The 19,850-nt window shown below is 43.9% G+C and overlaps 1 protein-coding gene across 4 annotated transcripts in view; it reads left to right on the top strand.

Moving 5' to 3' along the window:
• The window catches only part of rgs12b (regulator of G protein signaling 12b), a 170,965-nt gene that overhangs the window by 16,925 nt on the left and 134,190 nt on the right, over positions 1-19,850 (top strand). For all 4 annotated transcript variants that reach the window (XM_061728332.1, XM_061728326.1, XM_061728346.1 and 1 more), the window contains exon 5: positions 12,028-12,147. In XM_061728332.1, the coding sequence (XP_061584316.1) occupies positions 12,028-12,147 (120 nt within the window). The remainder of the gene's footprint in view (positions 1-12,027; positions 12,148-19,850) is intronic.

Raw genomic sequence — 19,850 nt, 5'->3', positions numbered from 1 at the left:
TTCGCGCTTCAAACCAGTCACTTACAGTCGCCAACCAGTGCAGTTGGTGCGTAGCAGCCAATGGAAGAAGCCCATATGCTGCACATGCTTGTTGTTGACAAGGCTATTTATGGCTGTTGAAGAAGCCTAACGTTACACTCCCCGAAAAAGTGTCTGGTCTCACACATCCACAGCATTAATTATGCAGGGCAGGCTGCGAGAGTGCGAATGTGTTTTATTATAATTTACCCATTCACCGGCTAGTTTGCAAAAAAGCCGTTTTGCCGTTTTTCTACATTAGCCGCCCTGACGGTTATTTTGCACATTAGCCGGCTATTCTGAAAAATAGCCGTTTTTCTACATTACCTACGGTGTTGGTACGGAATTTAATATTGACGATGTTGAAGTGCAAAATAGGAGGTATTACTTTAGCAGATGTTTGTCTGATGAAGCTATTGCTAAATTTAGGGAGGCCATTGCTCATCTTACGACAGTGGAAAATAGTGAAGTAGTCTAGGCCAGTGACCCGGGTTCTACCTCTGTAGATGTTGATTTCCTTGCTAGTAACACTGCTGATTTGTTGCATTCAGCTTTAGATGAAGTTGCTCCTTTGAAAAGGAGGGTTTCCAACCACAGGAGCTTAACTCCCTGGTATAATTCAGATATCCACATGTTGCTGCTGTGAACACTGCTTCCACCTCCCCTAGAACCATCCAGGTGGAGTGCAGCACCCCCTCCTCCCTGCCCGACAACCTCAATGCCTTCTACTCCAGGTTTGAGTCGGACAACACCACCAGATCTATGAAGATCCAGATCTTCATTCAAACCTGGTAGCTCTGCACTCACCTTCAGGACTGTGGACGTGGTGAGTGCCCTCAGGAGGACCAGAGAGAGGAGCTCACCCGGTCCCGACAACATCAGCGGCCGACTCCTGAGGCACTGTGCAGGGCAACTAGGGAGTGTGTTCCGGACTCTTTTTCAACACTCCCTCGACAGTCACTCCGTTCCACAGTTGTGGAAACACTCCACAGTGATCCCTTTCCCCCCAAAAAATAAGCTCTGACTCTGAATGATCTCCGTCCTGTGGCCCTCACCTCCCTGGTGATGAAGGCCATGGAGAAGATCATAAAACAGCACATCATCAGAGCAACTGACTCCCTAATGGACCTACTCCAGTTTGCCTATCGCGCAGGCAGAAGCGTTGATGATGCAAAAATCTTCATCATGGACTCCATTCACAAACACCTGAAGCTCCCTGACTCATCCGCCAGACTTCGTCCCACTTTCACCTGGATGATCAGTTAATTCTGTGGATCCTGGATTTTCTGACCAACAGGACTCAGAGGGTTCGGGTCAACAACTCTCTCTCCAACCTCTGCTCCACTTCCACTGGCTCCCCCCAGGGCTGTGTCTCTCCCCCCAGGGCTGTGTGCTCTCCCCCTGCTCTTTATCCTCTACACCGATGACTGCAGAGCCACACAGCCCAACTGCCATCTGGTTAAGTACGCTGACGACACAGTTCTCCTGTCGCTGCTGTCAGGCCCCTCACAACATCACAGACCCGTTCCACAGGAGTTTGTGGAGTGGTGTGACAGCTCCAAACTGGAACTAAACACCAGCAAGACCAAAGGAATGGTGGTATCCTTCTCCAGCAGACAGAGGGATCTGGCTGCTGCTGTCACCACCACCATCCATGGGAAGCCAGTGGAGGTAGTCGTGGAGTACAAGTACCTGGGCACCATCTTTGACAACCTCCTGAAATTCTCCACCAACACAGAGGAGATTCTCAGGAAGTGTCACCAACAGCTGTACCTCCTCAGGAAACTCAACTCCTTTAGAGTCAGCACTCACATCATGATGACTTTCTACTATGCCTTCCTGGAAAGCATCCAGAACAGGAACAGACTGCAGAGCACTGCATTATGCTCCAAAATCATCGGCCTGCCGGTCAGAACTCTGTCTCAGGTTTTTAACCAACAGGCCCTCAGCCAGGCAGCTAAAATCATTAAGGACCCCTCCCACATACTTCACCCTGCATTTCAGTGGCTATATATATATATATATATATATATATATATATATATATATATATATATATATATATATATATATATGCAGTCAACTCATGTTTAGCCTCTGAAGTCTGTCATCTTTATTTAATTACTTATTACTAGCACCATGTGGGGGCGTCTGATATAAACAGATGGAAGGTAAGAGAGAAGACACTTGTGTTTTCTCAAAGAGCAACAGTTCTTAATTAGCTGACAGAAAACTTAAATGTTGATGGTCCTTTGTCTAATTTGGCGATGTGCATATTATAAGCAACAGTTTGTAGCATAATGTCACTGCTGAGTTGTTTGACATTCCAGTCAGTTGGTGATTTCAAACCTTTCCACGTTTGAATGAGTATAATTTGAAGTACCATCATGAAAAAGAGATTCCCCAACCCCTCTAAAAATCCCCCAAACTTGACAGCAGATTTGAGAATAATGTTTTATTTGAGGCTGTTTATACTAGCCAGAAACTGTTAAAACAAGGATAATTATTGAATTCCAAAACTGAACCCCACACGACTCCCATATTGCCAAAACCCAGCTACGAGGGGTGCACAAGTCAGTGTTGTCGTAGTGCTGGTCCCACCCCCAGATAAACGGGGAGGGTGGTGCCAGGAAGGGCCTCTCATTTGAAACCTATGTCAAATCAATATGAGGATCATGAATATTTGCTTTGGTGACTGCTAAAAGTGAAAAGTTGAGAGAAGAAAAAGACTGCAGGAAAAAGCACAGGACTGTACATTCCTGCATGTATCATGTGGAATTTAACATTTACGTGGAAGAAGAGGGAGCAAATCTTAAACATTTGTTATTCTCAAACAAAGTAAATCTGGGGACAAAGCTGCACAAAGTTGCACTTTCTGCACTTTCAAGTTGGATTGCCTTTGTAAGCCACTCCCTGAGTGTGCCTGCCTGCTACCGAGGGGACACTCGGGCCTCCTGGTAATCCAGTCCAGGGGGAGGCTGCATGCAGACGGACAGAGGCGCTGGACACTGGCCACATGCTTCTGAGTTGAGGCGAGACCTCGGTTGCACTTTATTCACCCAAATAACCACTCCCTTCTCTAGCTCTGCCACAAACATGGCTTTTTGCTTCAAAACCTTTTTTGAAAGTAAAACTAAAGGCATTGGAAGTTAAACTGTAGAATATAGCACTGCACAAAACAAACTTTTGGACTGCAGTGTCCCTGCAAGGAAAAAACATTAAATACTATCTTCTAGGGTGAATAAAAAGTGCAACACCATCCTCTAGTGCAGGGGTCTCAAACTCAATTTACCTGGGGGCCACTGGAGCTAGGGTCTGGGTGAGGCTGGGCCGCATCAGGTTTTCAACAAAAAAAACGCATTTATTAAAAACAGAAAAAAAAAGAAAAAAAAAACTGTCTTCAATGCTTTTGCTTCTGCTATACGCCTACACTTTTTCAGTGCTTTGGTTCCGGTTTTCCACAAGAAAAGCTCTGATAAAACATTCCACTGTTCTCAAATATCTTAATTTTTAATTTTCTACACAAAATAAGATGAAAAAATAAATAAACAAATAAAGAATAAAGAAAATAAATCAATCAATCAGTAATAAATAAATAAAATAATAATAAAACAGCAAATAAGAAAAACTTAAGAAACCACATATAGTTGGTGGGTAGAGAAATTATTTTTTTTCAGATTCAAATTAACAGTATTAACAGTTATTTAACCTTTAACATGAACATTAATGAAACTTTCAACATGAACTGTTCTGAACATGGCTTCTCTTGCCTACTTTTGGCTAGATGTCTGGCAGCGCTTCCTCTCGCATAGCCGAGCCACATTTGGCTTGAGGGAGGAAGCAATTGAGACCCTCAGTAGACTTTGAAGATGCTCATCAGTAAGTCTGGTCCTGTACTTGGACTTATTGAAGTTCAAGGTGGAGAAGAGCTTTTCACACAAGTACGTGCTCCCAAAAAGGCACATGGTCCGCTTGAACATTCTGGAAAGCTCAGGGAAGCTGGGAGTCAATTCTCTCAAAAATTGCCCAAGCTTGTCTGCTCTTCCACTCACCTCCCTGAACTTGGCTTTGAGTTCAGAGTTGCACTGCAGGTCAATGAGCTCCATTTGAAGCACAGGAGGGGCATCTTGCACATCAAAGGAGAAGGGGTCCGCAAAAATTTGAAATGTGGCTCTGTGCGTCTTGAAGTCTGCAAATCTGTGGTCAAATTCCTCCTGTAGCTTCAAAATGGCATCAGCATACTTCTCACCACTGAATGGTGTGCCTGCATCCACAAGTGCCTTGCATGCTGGGAAATGGCAAAGGTTTGTCTGAGATAGCTGAACTTTCCATAGCATAAGTTTTGTGGAGAATGCTCTCACATTGTCATAGGCAGCACTGACAAGTTGCCCCTGGCCTTGTAACCTCTTGTTCAGTACATTAAGCTCATGCGTGACATCAACAAGAAAAGCTAAGTCCATGAGCCATATAGGATCACTTAACACAGGAACAGCCACCCCATTCTTCTCCATGAAGACTTTCACTTCTGCTCTCAACTCAAAAAATCTCTTCAACATGTTTCCCCTGCTGAGCCAACGTACCTCGGTGAAGTAAAGCACGTCCCCATATTCTGACTCCATTTCTTCTAAAAAAGCACGGAACCTTCTGTGTTTTAAGCCCCTGGATCTGATGTGGTTGATGCATTGCACAACAACAGACATCACGTTGTCAAATTTCAGGCATTTGCTGCAAAGGGCCTGCTGATGGATAATGCAGTGCAGAGCTATGGCTTCCTCCACACCCTCCTCTTCCAGTTTTTTTTGAACAAGTGCCACCAGTCCATTTTTCCTCCCTGTCATTGATGGCGCTCCATCAGTTGTTATCCCAACAAATCTCTTCCATGAAAAACCGGCATTCTCAATGGCATCACACAGCTGGTGAAATATCTCCTGAGCGGTGGTCTGGCCATGCATTGGCATTACTGTGAGCAACTCCTCTGTCACTTCAAAATTGTCATCAACACCACGGACATATATTGCGAGCTGGGCAGTGTCAGTGATGTCTGTGGTCTCATCAAGAGCGACTGAGTATACACTGAAACATTTTGCTTTCTCACACAGTTGATCATAAATGTCACTTGACATGTCACAAATGCGCTCTGCCACGGTGTTGGCAGAAAGGCTGATGTTGCTGAACTGACCTTTCTTTTCTGGACAGACAATACTTGCAGCCTGTAACAGGCACTTTTTGACAAATTCACCTTCTGTAAATGGCTTTCCTGCTTTAGCAATCATCTCACTAACCACATAGCTAGCTTCGACTGCTGCGTTATTCTCTTTGGTTACTTTCTTAAAAAAATCTTGTTGCTTCAGTAGACATGTTTTAAGATTGGCAACTCGGTTGGCTCTCTCATCTCCCTGGTATTTTGCATAGTCCTCAGCATGTCTAGTTGTGTAATGACGTTTCAAATTGTATTCCTTATGCACCGCAACTTTCTCTGTGCAAATAAGACACGTCGGAGTGCCCCTGTGCTCCACAAAGAAATACTGAATTTCCCACTTTTCCTGAAATTGTCTGTGCTCATCACCAACCTTTCTCTTCACTGCAGGCTTTGAGAAAGACATGTTTGGGGCTGTGTAATATATAATTCCACTAGGTATCGCTGTTGTGTTGAAGTTTAAGTTTTAGTGTTTAGCTGACGTACAAAGAACGTAATTTCCGCTGGTACCAGATTGGCTCAGGGTCCTGCGCCTGCATATGACGTCGAGCACGGCACAGTTAGTGATTGGTTGAACGTCAGAAACCATGGAAACACAAAGTGTTTGTGGTGGCCGTTTAATATTTATATTATAAGTTCTCCCTATAAACGTGCATTTTTTTCACACTGACAGGCTCAGATAGTTACAATAAGTGTCCGACAACATACTAGAAAGGAGAAATGAACGTATGTCTACCTTTAGCTTGAGATCGCTGTTTGTTGCGAGAGCCAATCAGTGTGGAGAGTCTCATAACGTTACTGCACACAGGTCCTGTGCGGTGTCCTGCAGGCTGCTGTGCCCGCTGCAGTTTATGGAAGACAGAGTTTACCGACAACCGTTTAACGACCAGGAGAGTTTATGTTTCGCAGCCGGCTCTGGAGGGAGAGAGCCGGTGAATCCCCTGTTTACTGACCGGGAGGAGAGAGCCGGTGAATCCCCTGTGAACTTCCCCTGACCGGGGGAATGGGACTGGACCGGAGTTCGCTGGCGGTTTACCTGACCGGGAGTTTCGGAGGGAGAGAACCGGGGGAAAACCGACGAGATTACATACAAAGTCAATGCAGACCGGAGGTTGTTTATTTTTTTCGCGGGACTGGACCGGAGGACTGAACCACTGCTAGCTGGCAGGCAGCCGGCTCAGAGCAGCAGCACTGAAGGAGAGAACTGGGGGAAAAACCCACAGTTTACCGGCGGCCGTTTACTGACCATGGGAGTATTTTTGAGTATTTTGCGATTATTTTTGTCGCTTTTGCTGTGAACACCCCTTTAGTCCACACAGCAGCAGAACAACAACAAACAGCGATCTCAAGCTAAAGGTAGACATACGTTCATTTCTCCTTTCTAGTATGTTGTCGGACACTTATTGTAACTATCTGAGCCTGTCAGTGTGAAAAAAATGCACGTTTATAGGGAGAACTAGGGAGAATGTGACGCCTCCAGAGGGTATCATGTACCCAGAAATGACAGCGGAGCTTCGGACTTTCAGAGCAGTACAGCGCAGTGATGGTGGTGATCTCAGTCATGGATGATGAGAGAAAAAGCAAAACAGGCGGGCTCGCTCGCGTATGGGCGGGACAAAATCGTGTCAATTGTGTCCGGTGTGCACACAGCTTTAAGCTGTCATTTCTGGGTACATGATACCATACAGCATCCATGTCAAACTCGCGCGGGCCGCACTAACATTAAACTTTCATATCAAGGCGGGGGCCTCAAACTAGCGTCCGGCGGGCCGCATTTGGCCCGCGGGCCGCGAGTTTGAGACCCCTGCTCTAGTGGTATGTTTATGCCACTACCCTATATGTACCTCTTCTCTACTTTGTGCCCCGGCCATCAGACTAAAGCTACATTAGAACCTCCCACCTGCATGTAAATTGAGTAAATACAAGGGAAAGTATAAGCTAAAAACAGCAAATGTGGCGATTGAACAATTCTGGTATAAAAAATGTGTGTGCAGTTGTGTAGAAAGTGTTATATGTTGTTGTTCTACATTTGCCTTGCTTTTCTCTTTCCCTTTTCCCTTTGCAAAAGCTCCTATCCTCTTTCTATCTTCTGCTGCTCCACTGTGGTTTTGAGCACTTGTGATTCACATGACACCGTCTTTGGCTTTTTCCTGGGGTGTCAAAGCTCTGAAGTCAATTGGTATCACTACCAATGGACTAATACTAATGGACTACCTCATACTGCTGCGCCTTTCACTTTTAAATTGTATATATGTTAATAAGAGCCATTTGTCTATTACTGTTTGTAACTATTTAAATCTGTGTTCAGTGAGCAAAAAAAACGAAAACAAATTCCCTGTCTTGGCCAATAAAGCTTATTCTATTCTATTCTATTCTATTCTATTCTATTCTATTCTATTCTATTCTATTCTATTCTACTATACCAGTTACAAGGACCTCCCCAGATGTAGCACTTTGTGCTGCTGCCACATCCACATTATGTGTACCGGTTCAGTGTTTCCCCTACCATTGTATAGGCCTGGCGGGGCGGCCAGGCCAACGAGACCCCCCACCAGGCCTAAAAAAAATGTAATATGCCAAAAATAAGCGACCTATCCATTCATTCATAAATCAATGATCATTTATGTTTAGGAGCACCTCTACGCAGCGCTGTTCTGCAACGTGAGTCAACCTGCTTCGTTGCCTAGTAACGATGCGAGTACCGCTGCTGAGAACGCAGGAATATTATTATACATTATGGGATGTATAGAGTTTGTAGCTAGCCAACTATGGCGCCATCAAAAAAAGATAAAATATTGCGGGCGACAGACAACATGATATAAAGAAATGTTTCTGCCAGACTCCGGAGCCACGGAAAATAGATGAAGGGAGAGTAACAGAGGAAACAGAGGAAAACATGACCGATGCAGGTGAGACGGAAGAAAGAGGGGCAGATTGCAGTGGAGAGGGGGCTGCTCAATTACCCTGAAGGCTGATTTATGGTTCTGCATTAAATCCACGCAGAGCCTACGCCGTAGGTCACGGCGTAGCCTACAGCGTAGTGTACACGGCGCGTGTCGGCGTGTACACTACGCCGTAGCTCTGCGTTGGTGTAACGCGGAACCACAAATCAGCCTTTACCGTCGCTGACACCGGTCCGACTGCCGACCCCCGTCCGACTGCCGACCCAGTAAAAAACAACATCTAAACACAGTCTGGGATCCCGAATGGCTTAATAACCATAAATACAGCCCTTGCTTGTACCACATTCCCCCTGGTAAACTTACAATTTGTTGTTTTAGCTTACATTTTTGTTCTGATTGAGCTTCTTTTTTTGGTAAGCAATAATGATGAAAATAACACAGACAATAGATTGTCTTTCCACTAGAACCACTAAAGGTTCATTTTTTCCTCAGGCATTGTCAAACGCATGTAACTCTGTTATAACAAAACAGGAAAAAAAAATCTTCTACAATGTTTAAATTATTTAAAACTGATATAATCTCAATTGTGAATAGGGATGTTTTGTGGCATATGCCGTCAGCACAAGCAGCCGTTAAAAGAGGACCATCCCAGAGGGTTTTCATAGAGATCCCTCTGAAATATCTAGAAAAGATGTGCTCAATGCTCATATGGGTCAGACCATCAAACTGCAGCCTTTCAGGCCCATGGCACTTTGGTTAAAGGTTAGATTAAGCCTAATGATTTCATTGAAGTGATATCATCCAGCAATATAGGCCTACAATGATTTTTAATGTAAAACTTTGTTATATTGCTGCATGTCACATGTCCAATATGCCGTACCACGCGCCTCGTCTGTTTAGGGTTTTTTCGGTGGGTACCACCGGGCCTGAAAGAAATTCTAGGGGAAACACTGTGGCACTGTGGTTGTGCTCTTCACGTAACATCCCAGCTTGTGCTGTGTCCCCGGTTTCTTCCATGCTGTCCACGGCCGAGGTCTCCCCTATGTCTGGGTCAATGCTGGCCCCACCAGTGTCTATATCCAACTCAGCCCTCTTTCTTGTTGCTCAAGTGATTTCCTCCTCTGGAAGAAACATGCATTGTATCAGATTATAGTGGGACACTCTTTCCATTTAACCGTTCTGTGGTTGCACAGCATACACAGGTAGGTGGGTTGTTTTCTTCAAACACTCTATATAAACATGTCGCCCACGTATCTCCGGTCTTTTGCTGTCCTTCCCAATGACACAGTTTGACTAGGAGTCTGTTTAGTGGGCTACAAACTTTAGTCTGATGAAGCTAAGCATGATGTAAACATGTGACAGGTAGTCATGCAGCATCTGCACATGCTTGCTCTAGCCCCTTTTGTTATTTGAGGCAAGGGAGTACAAAAAGGAGGTCAAGTAAAAGCCTTGGATGCCTGCCAAAAATCCAATGATATGGTGCCTGTCCTGTATAGTCGTGTTGCGTTGGATTCTAAGCATGCCATGACATCAGCCCTGACTCCTGCAGGGCTGACTCCTAAACCAAGGCAGAGCCTACGCCGTTGCTGTGACGCCGTCGTGAACCCTTCGGACTTCTCCGTCACTCCATTTCTCCGCGGTGCAATACCCCCCCCCCAGAGCGCTAGTTGATACTTTGTTTAGCTTCCGGCTTTTCCGGTCACAGTGAATCAAAGAGATAAAGACAACTATTGTGCAAAAAACCAAAACAACCCAAAAAAAGAAAATCACACACAGACACGAAGAAAAGAGCGCTGAAAGTTCACTACTGCTTCACAAACCGGAACCGGAAATATATTGCTACCAAGCGAACCAATCACAGCCCTCTCGGTCTGCGTTGGGTCTGCGTCGCCTAAACGCGTAGTTAAATTTTTTGGGAGGTGCACGTCAGGCTACGGCGTAGGCTACGGGGAGAGTCTCCCGCGTAGCCGCATACCCTAGCCGGCGTAGGCTGTGCGTTGATTTAACGCGGAACCATAATTCAGCCTTAAGTGTCCTGAGTTGTTGTCAAGAGCAGTTTTGTTTAAAGGTTTTGGTGGCACTAGTGGCCTTTATTTAGAAAGTAAGTAGACAGGAAACAGGTAGAGAGAGAGGGGGGGCATTGCAGTATAGAGCAACAGGCCGGGACTCGAACCTGCGCTGCCTGCACGAGGACTATAGCCTCTACAAATGGCGGCCGCTCAACCCACTGAGATATCCCCTTGTCAAGAGCAGTTTTGACTTGTACTTAAGGTTTCTCTGGTGTAGCCATGGCAGGCAATAGATCTGTCCCCACATCAACTTAGGGTTGGTTAGCCTTGTGGCACTGGCTGTCACTGCTGTTGGGCTCCTCAGAAGGAACAGCTTCCTCCGGTAAATGTTGCTGTCCCTTGGCTGGATGTACACTAACTTCACCTAACAACCATCTGGGGACCTGCTGATTTGTGTGACCTCCTAGTTAGACATACAGACCATGAGTATTTGCATTATTTTGTCCTTTCCGGTACTGGATGTCAAAGTTGGAAAAAGTGACTTGGGAAACCCACCATTGGTTGATGTCATCACAGATTTAAGAAGTTGTCTGTGAAGAAGAAGAGAATGGTCCACAATGATGGACAGGCACAACTAAAACTAAAATCAGTTCACAGGATGTGCGTTGCTGGGGAAAAGTGATCTGGCTGCAGACTGTGTAAAGAGTGGAGCTCCTCTGATCTCTTCTCCATACTGGAACCATGTGACCAACTCACTGGAGTGGTTAGAGTAGGGTAACGTATCAGGGAAAGGTGCTCCAGTTGCATGGTTCCAGTCTACAGTGGACCTCATCTCCACTCTACACAGGAAAACATTTGATTGATTGTTTTGTGGTATGATAAAGGCACATCCTAAGTACCATGTTTTGAGCATTAATGCAATGCTCCTGTGTGAGCATGTTGCCCTTAGTGTAAGGGAAGGCAAGGCCTGCCCAGTGAATGGCCAGAGGCACCAGACACAAAGTTCTTAGTTATGGTGAGACCATAGTTGCACTTTAGTCATCTAAATAATTATTCAGGCTGAAACATATTTCAAACAATGGAAGTAAAAGTGAAGATAAAATGCTGCTGCAAGAAACCATGCAAAAATGGCACCCGACATAGGTAATAAAAGTTGAAACACCACCCTCTAGTAGTACATTTATGTGGTACATTTACACCACCTGGTACCTGCAGATTACTGTACTGTGCTAAACTCTTAGGCACCCAGATCTTGTTTTTTTATCACAGTTTATGTGATCATGCATATTATTTTTCAGTCTCTGTTAAGGAGTAAACCGAAAAAACTGTATTATTTTTATTATAGTTGGACCAATTTATCGATTGAATATTGGCCATTTTTTTTATTAAACACATTTCAATAAATTGACTATATATCCAATGCATTCATAACAGGTGAACTAAGGCTGTTGCAAAACGAACAGCTGTGTGAACATTGTAGTTTTGATTTACAAATGATAATTATTTGCAGGGAATAAAAACATTTATTTCTGCTGTGATGATAAGACAAACTATCTTTTATCAAAGTTGTTGTTATTGTTTGCTATTGTTTTTGTTTTCTTTTTTGTAATATGTTATGAATCGTAAAAATGCATTTTTGATATTAAAGTGTTAATATTTGGTGCAGATGTACAATCTCCAGTCAACTCGAAGTGTCCACACACAACAAAAAAGAACTGTGGCCCTACAGACGGGAACATTTTATTGTTAACTTTTGAGACTCAAATTGAGTCAACATCATGGTTTTGCAGTTTAAGACTTCAGCACATTTATAACATTTAATTTTCCCATACATTCTGTTTTTTATTAGTGCATCCAAGTAACTGAATTTTTTTTTTTTTTTTTTCATTTTTAACTATAGAGTGGTCGCTTCCGTGGGTTGACGATGGGATTCCCTCCTCTTTCCCAGCGCTCATCAGCCAGACGCTCCTTTGGGCGCTCCAAACATCTCAGCATGGCCCGATCCCTGGATGACCTGGAGGTAAGCAGAACTCTGCATGCAGGCATACCTGTGTTCAGGGTTATTGTCACGCTCTGATCGCTGTGTGCTTACATCTGAGACATTTGTGTAGTGTTGTGCTAGTTACTGAAAAATAGTAACTAGTTACTGTTACTAGTTACTTCATTAAAAAGTAACTCAGTTAGTAACTCAGTTACTTAGACCAAAAAGTAATGAGTTACTATGAAAAGTAACTTTTTAAAACGTTTTAAAAAAAAAACATGATTTTAAATGCTCCCATTAATGCCCCTCTAGCCTACAGCATGGTACTGTATGGAGAATAATACAAACTTTTGATCAACTTGGCAGTTTCAATTAATTTGCATTCACATCACTGAAATCTGCCATGCATTATGGTCTGTATTAACAAGTCTGACACAAACACAAAGCTATTTTTAAATGGAAATGTATTTAAGTCAGCCATAAACTGAACAAATGCGGGATTTCTCGCAGGAAATCTCCAGGTGCTTCAGATTCGAATTACTGTTGTGTTGGTTAAATAGTCTCTCCGCTTCTTCACTTCCTGTGTCAATAACGTTGGTCTCTTAGCAACAAGCTGAGAACGGCCAATGAGCTTCAGCAACAGCTCAAGAACAGGACCCTTTGATGAATCGTTCATTACAGTCTCAGATATAATCCATGGTGGCATGTCGGATTATAAGAATCCTTTTGCCCAGAAGAAAAAAGAGCGACAACAACTGCCCACATAACTATGTTCTTCTCTGAAAAACACACCTGCACCAAGGCTTTAGGAGCAAAAGACGCTACAGAGTGAGTCGGGATGCAGCGGCTCAGAAGAGCAGGGAAATATGCGCGAGGCGGTGCTGATCTCTGCAATTTGAAGCCTTGTATAATAATTGTAAAAAAAAAAAAAAAAAGGTTGCTACTTCGTGGATTTCACTTATCACAGGTTCTTTTTGGAACGTAACCCCCGCGAAAAACGAGGGATTACTGTAATGACAATATATCCACGTTGCGAAACTCGCCTTCTCTTGGCTCATGACCGTGATGTTTTTGAATAAACACACACTCGCCCACTACGTTTCCTCCGGTCTCCGCTATGGGAAAAAAAAGCTTCACTGTAGCCAGAAATAACGGAGTAATGCACCGTTTGGTAACGGTGATTGAGTTACTGAATTTAAAAAGTAATGTGTTCGAGTATTAGTTACCGCCAAAACTAACGGCGTTACTGTAACGCGTTACTAAATAACGTGTTAAGCCGGGCATACACTGTGCGATTATGGGCTCGTTTTGAGCCGATTTTCCAGTCGTGCAACTTTTTTTTGATCAGACCCGATTTTGACCCAATCGTTGCTCGTGCCTCGTGCAGTGTACGTGGGGTAACGACGAGAGATTAACACCTCACGACGAGCTCCCGATCACAAATCGTGAGGTCGCAAAAAAATCAAGCGTGTTTGAAATCCTCGTCGTGCTACGACCCGATTTGCCTCATCCTTTCACAGAGAGCATGCGCAATCTCTGATGTCACGTCAAAAAACTATTATTTGTAGTTTAAGTGTTGCAAATTCACATTACAAATCATGTTTTAATAGCAAAAAAAGACCGCATTTCCATGTACGGTGCGGGTCGCCGCGTACCCTACGCCGTAGGCTCTGCGTTGGTGTAACGCGGAACCATAAATCAGCCTTTAGTGTGTGCGCTGTCTGCTGTTCGGAACACCTCTTTTTTCTTTTCTCATTTTGCTGGGAAGTTGGGTCCCTCCGCCGACACACAACTTTTGCTATATGCGTTCTTTGTTGTGTCTAAAAATGATGCGCAGTGCCCACCCAATCAGAAACGGTACAGATATTTTGGGATTTTTTTAATATATATATAGAAAAATAAAATTATAAAAAAATAAAGGATCCCCATAACCTTTGATCGGGTGGGCAGGATGCACGTTTGGGTGGACACAGCCCACCCTTGCCCCAAAACCGGCCTCGACTTCCAGTACACAGAGGTCCGATGGGAGGATTATGATCGTATAGTGTGAGCAGACGGGTCGCATCAGAGCATCGAGTCGTACAGTGTGAGACCATAAATCGTGGGCTGTGAACTTTTGAACTCCGCGATCTAGTCGTGCAGTGTGAGATGGGGCAGTCTCATACGATTTAAAATATCGCACAGTGGCCCGGTTTCACAGACAAGGCTTAAGCCTAGTCTCAGACTAAAATGCTGTTTGAGCTGGCTTAACTTTAAGTCACTTGCACAGACATATCTTAAAATAGTCATAGATTTAGTCTGTTCTGGATTAAACAAAGCCAATTGCAAAAGGGTGGATTAGAGCTACTCTAGGACTAAATTTAAGTTTATATTAATCCTGCAAAGAGGCAGGTTTAACTTCAGCTTAGTACTGTTTGTGAAAGGGAGCACAGATGTTTTGGGAGCATGGAGTATTTGGAATATCTAAATGAAGACCAATATTCGCTACAGAGGCCAGCCAGACAAATACTTGTGGATAGGAGTAATCCATTGAATCAGTTTGATGAAATAACTTTCCGAAACCGCTTTCGTATGTACAAAGAAGATGTACTGGAGATAATTACTTTGCTTGAGCCTAGACTTTCCTCCATGTCTCATAAAGGAAGGCCTGTACCCAGTTCTCTCCAAGTTCTGATAACTTTGAGATTCTTGGCATCTGGAACCTTTCATCGTGAAACTGGTGATTTGTGTGGTGTCAGCAAAGCAACAGTGTTTAGAATAGTTCACAATGTCTGCAGTGCCATTTGTGAACTGAGAAATCTGTACATTAAGTTCCCTGATGCTGCTGAGCAAACCAACTATAAATCGTGATTCTACGAATATGGGAACTTCCCAGGAGTTATTGGCTGTATTGATGGATGTCATGTTGAAATCAAGTGTCCATCAACTCCTGATGCTGAGGAGTACAGGAACCGTAAGAACTGGTTTTCCATCAATGTTCAGGCTGTATGCACTCCCAATTTAGAGTTTTCAAACATTGTCGCCCGTTTGAAGGGAGCAACACATGACTCAAGGATTTTTCACAACTCTTCATTGTGTGCTCAGTTTGAGAGAGGGCAACATAGCGGAATACTAATTGGTGACAGTGCATATGCGCAGAGTTCCTATTTATTCACACCTTGGCCACATCCCACAACAACTGAGCAGCAAAGATATAACAAAGCTCATATTCGCACTAGAAGGATTGGTCGAGCGTATGTTTGGGGTGTGGACAAATCAATACACTTCATTTTGAGCTAAGAAGATGCTGCAAGGTGATCATTGCTACAGCTGTGCTGCACAACTACCTGAAGCTGTACAACTACCTAAAGCAGTATAATTGTCCTGACCCTCCAATGGAAGACCAGAATGATTCAGATGTGCCCATGCCAGTCCAACGAGGACTTGCACTCAGAGCTGCTTTCACATTGCAGTGCAATAGTGTGCTGAAAAATTAAATGAGAAACTCAACCAAGGCTGTCCTAAAATTTAGGTTGTGGTGACTACAATACTCACACTCTTGTCAAGTGTATTTCATTACATTACATAACTATCTCATGCATCTTTCTTTGAACAACTCTCTCTTCTAATTTCATATCCAATTCGACCTATAGAATTCTCATTTTCATGTCATGCTCTTCTTTCAGATATTTTCAGATTTTCTGCTCATGAACTTCTAAGGCTAACTTTTCATGCATTGACATCCTTTTTGGTCTCTGCTGGAAGGTTTTGGCAGCATCTTTTCTCTGTGATGCCATGCCAGATGTGGAGGGTGCACAGTCACTGTGCACTGGCTCTTCCACCAGGGTTAGAATAATATCCTCTGGGAAAAGAACACCGTTAGATACAAAAGTGTGGTTACATTTTAATTTGCATTGAATTCACTGCAAATGGCAGCCCAAGCATTGTTCTTCTTATGTTCAACAGCAGCACTATGCCCTTTACTTTCAATAACAGCATGATTTCCCAAAATTTGTTTAAGTAGAGTTTTTTTTCATACTCAGTATAGTTCTTTGAGCGTGTTCTTTTAGGCCAAGCCAGGATGTCAACAAGCATCTACCAGACATCCATACAGGCAGGTGGAAGCAGCAGTGGGATGAGGCGGGGACTGCAGGTCAGCACTGCAGGGGGGGGGCGACCAGCACAACAAACTACAAGAGCGATGGACAACAATGATGGCTGTGAGATACTTATACTTAATAAAAAATGGAAGAGGAGAAGAGAAGAAGGGTGAGAGGCAACGCCCAGTGGATCATGTCGGTCCCCCCTGCAGCATAGGCCTATAGCAGCATATCTACCACGAAGCTATATTTGAGACTTACTATTATAGTCTTGTTCTATAGCTGCAACTATGACTACTGACTAACACACTAGAGTTTACAATAACTAGAGGTTTACTAACACTAACTACAGTTTGACGTACATGCACGGAAATCGGTACACACCTGTATCATGTTGCAACTTAAAGAAAAGCCTCCTGGCGCCATGGCCGAAACCGAACAGGAAGTCGGCCATTTTGAATTAATCGTGTAATTTTGGCGCAATTTATGCCATTTCTTCGGCAGTTAATACGGCCCAAACCGTAATGTGCACCCAGATGTGTTATACATCAAAATGTGCGTCTCCATCCTGCGACGACGCGCATTACTTTTCTCAGTCAAAAGCGTTACTGTGGCGACGCTGGACGCCAAAAAGCGCGCCCCCCCTTCATCTGATTGGTCCATACTTCCTACTTTCTGCCATAACTTTTGAATGGTTTGATATAGAGAGTAGTGGGTGGTGTCATCCGCTAAATGTCCAGGCCTGAAGAATCTACATGCACATCCACTGCAGCCTGAACGTGCACAAGGGTACGAGGGCCCGTTCATCGCTTTAATTTCAATTTTTTTCTTCTTTTTCATTTTTTTTTTTAAGTTGGGAACATCTACACCTTTTATAGTACATTTTAAACAGTTTTCTTTTCTTTTTTTGAATTTATATCTGCTTTGGTTCTGGGCTTCAGTCAGTGTTAGCTGTTTGGAAATGTGGTTCATAAATAAACTGACTTGACTTGACTTTTAGCTGCAAGAAATGAGTTGTTATCAAGTCATTTTAGAGCCATGAGTTTTGTCTAACAATATGCCTATTTATTTCTACATTACAGCATTTCATAAAAAGAAAGTCAGCAGCGGCTGTTACTTGGTTGGAAAAATGCAGAAGTAGGCTGGTATTAGTTGTATTACTCTCAATTACAAAATTTTAACAATTAATATTTTTTTCCTTTATTGACTTTTACGGAAAATTGTGCCTAATTTCAAAACAATTTAAAAATTTTAAAATGTGAATAACGAGTGGTGTTGTATCTTGGCTTCTCTGCAAGGGCAGCTTTGTTGTCTAATGCACAATTCCTGATAGTAGCTTTGCTTCCCAGATAGAGATCAGAGGAAGGCTAAATGTTTCCGCTGTTCAGTGGCGGCTCAGACCCTGGAAACAGCGAAGTAGACCCTTCCCTGTTGCTTCAGTTGTCTTTTTTTTCCCAATACATTTTTCTTTATTTGACACCAAAAGAAGCAACAGCTTGTAGAAGGAGAGAGATTAGGCCCTATACTGTTTTAAGTCAAGTTAAAAGTGGTACATTTTAATGTGCAAAGTCTTGTATTGAACTTTAGTTGGTGCCACAGTTCAGCTTTCCTATCCACACATTCAGTTTTTGTTTGGCTTTTAATTAAAATTTTGGTCGATCTATTTTATGGTGTTAGTGGGAAGGTGATACACTTCAGCTCATTTTAGAACATAAGTGACTTTGTCATTCTGTTAAATTGATGTAATTGCAACAAAAAAACTGGGATGTTCATTGAGACATGAAGCCAACCAATATATTTCCCATCTAATTCATGAAAAGGAGTACATATCTGAAAAGCACTTTATCTTTCTCATGTTGGATGACCTTTAGCTGGAGAGTGGATGCAACTTTCAATAACAGCCACATAAATCATATTTGTCCATCCATCCATCCATTATCTATACCCACTTTATCCTTTGCAGGGTCACGGGGGTCTGCTGGAGCCTATCCCAGCTCATTTCAGGTGAGAGGCAGGGGTTACACCCTGGACAGGTCACCAGTCCATCGCAGGGCCACATATAAACACGCAAACCATGCACACTCACGCTCACACCTATGGGCAATTTAGAATGATCAATTAACCTACCATGCATGTTTTTGGACTGTGGGAGGAAGCCGGAGTACCCGGAGAAAACCCACGCAAGCACGGGGAGAACATGCAAACTCCACACAGAAAGGCCCCTGCTGGGCCTGGGAGTCAAACTGGGGACCTTCTTGCTGTGACGCAACAGTGCTAACCACTAAGCCACGTGCTGCCCAAATCATATTTGTATTTCGCATAATTATGACTTTTTAACAATTAATTACTTATTCAATTGAATTAATTAAGACAATTGTGTTGTGCAACTCAGGTAGCTTGGCTGTCCAGTTATCGAAGGGTTATTAATAATTTTATTCAAGAATTATTAATAATTAATAAAGTCGACTATTTATCAAATTGAATGACCAATATGATAAATAAAATCCTCGGGGCACCACCCTGTTCCTTAAGCAGGGGCGCGGTCCTGCCGGGGGTTTCCTGGCGGGGATCCTCAGTTTCTGCGGCCGCCCAGTCTCTCTCCTGCTCCTAACTTCACAGAAAAAGTGAACAGTGGCTGGAGCAACCTCACGCCGGCTCTCTGGTCCTGATCGCGGCCTCAACACTCCGCCTCGCTGCGCACGGGGGTTCCTCCCTTCGGAATGTCGGCTCGTCCCGTGTTGTGTCGCCGGGCTGCTGGAGGGCCTCGCGGTCCAAAGGCTGGAGCTCCTGGCGGGTTTTGGCTCCCGGAGCGGTCGTCCTGAATGGAGGACAGGGCTCGGAGAAAAAAAGAAAGGAGTTAAGACAGGTAGATAGTCCAGAGCGCAGCGCTCTGGGATCGGACCTTGCGCCCGGCCAGTGCGGGCCTCGACGGCTCCTTGAAACCCCCCCCCACAGCTCTTAAAAAGCTGCTGGACAGCAAAGCGCGTCCCGGCTCGGTGGCTGAAGAGAAGAGAAGAGAAGAGAAGAGAGAAAGTCTCGGTGCAGCACGGAGTTTTGTATTTCCGCGCGCTGCGATGACGTCATCAGTGCCTCGCTCGGGATTGGGGTGCGCGTCGCTCTCAGGCGCCGCCCCATCCCGCAAGGCATGCTGGGATTGTAGTTCATGGCACGGCGGCCATTTTAGGAGGCACATTATAGCCGATTTCAGGCTGGGGGGGTTGACCAGGGTTTCAAAGTTTGAATATACATTCACAAAATGTTCATAAACACTTATAACAGTCCACATGATCACTGGGTGTGGTCCAACAGTCCCCCCTTTTAGATTCGATGAAGGACTGCAGGGTCCGCGTCGGAGCTAAAACAAAACGGTCCGAGTCCATGTGATCATGAAATCCGATTGAAGGCGTCAGCTGGCCTGGGCGGATCAGAATCATCTATGCAACGGTGTAAGAGTATGAAAATGAACAAAACACATTCAAATAATAAAAAAAAAAAAATGGTTCAATCGCATAATACAGTGACATCACTTCTTAAGGTGAGGTAGATAAAAGATAAAATAAAAGACAAACTGGAAAGAAAAGGGGAGGTTCGTTAGATCACGGACCCTCGATACGTAACTGCCAAAAGCAGACCAGGCTCAGTGGGTGTTCACTACGTGTTAAT

This window comes from Cololabis saira, chromosome 1 (assembly GCF_033807715.1).
Source record: "Cololabis saira isolate AMF1-May2022 chromosome 1, fColSai1.1, whole genome shotgun sequence".
Taxonomy (NCBI): Eukaryota; Metazoa; Chordata; class Actinopteri; order Beloniformes; family Belonidae; genus Cololabis; species Cololabis saira.
Note: the sequence above shows the minus strand (reverse complement) of the source record. Positions and strands in the feature narration are given on the sequence as shown.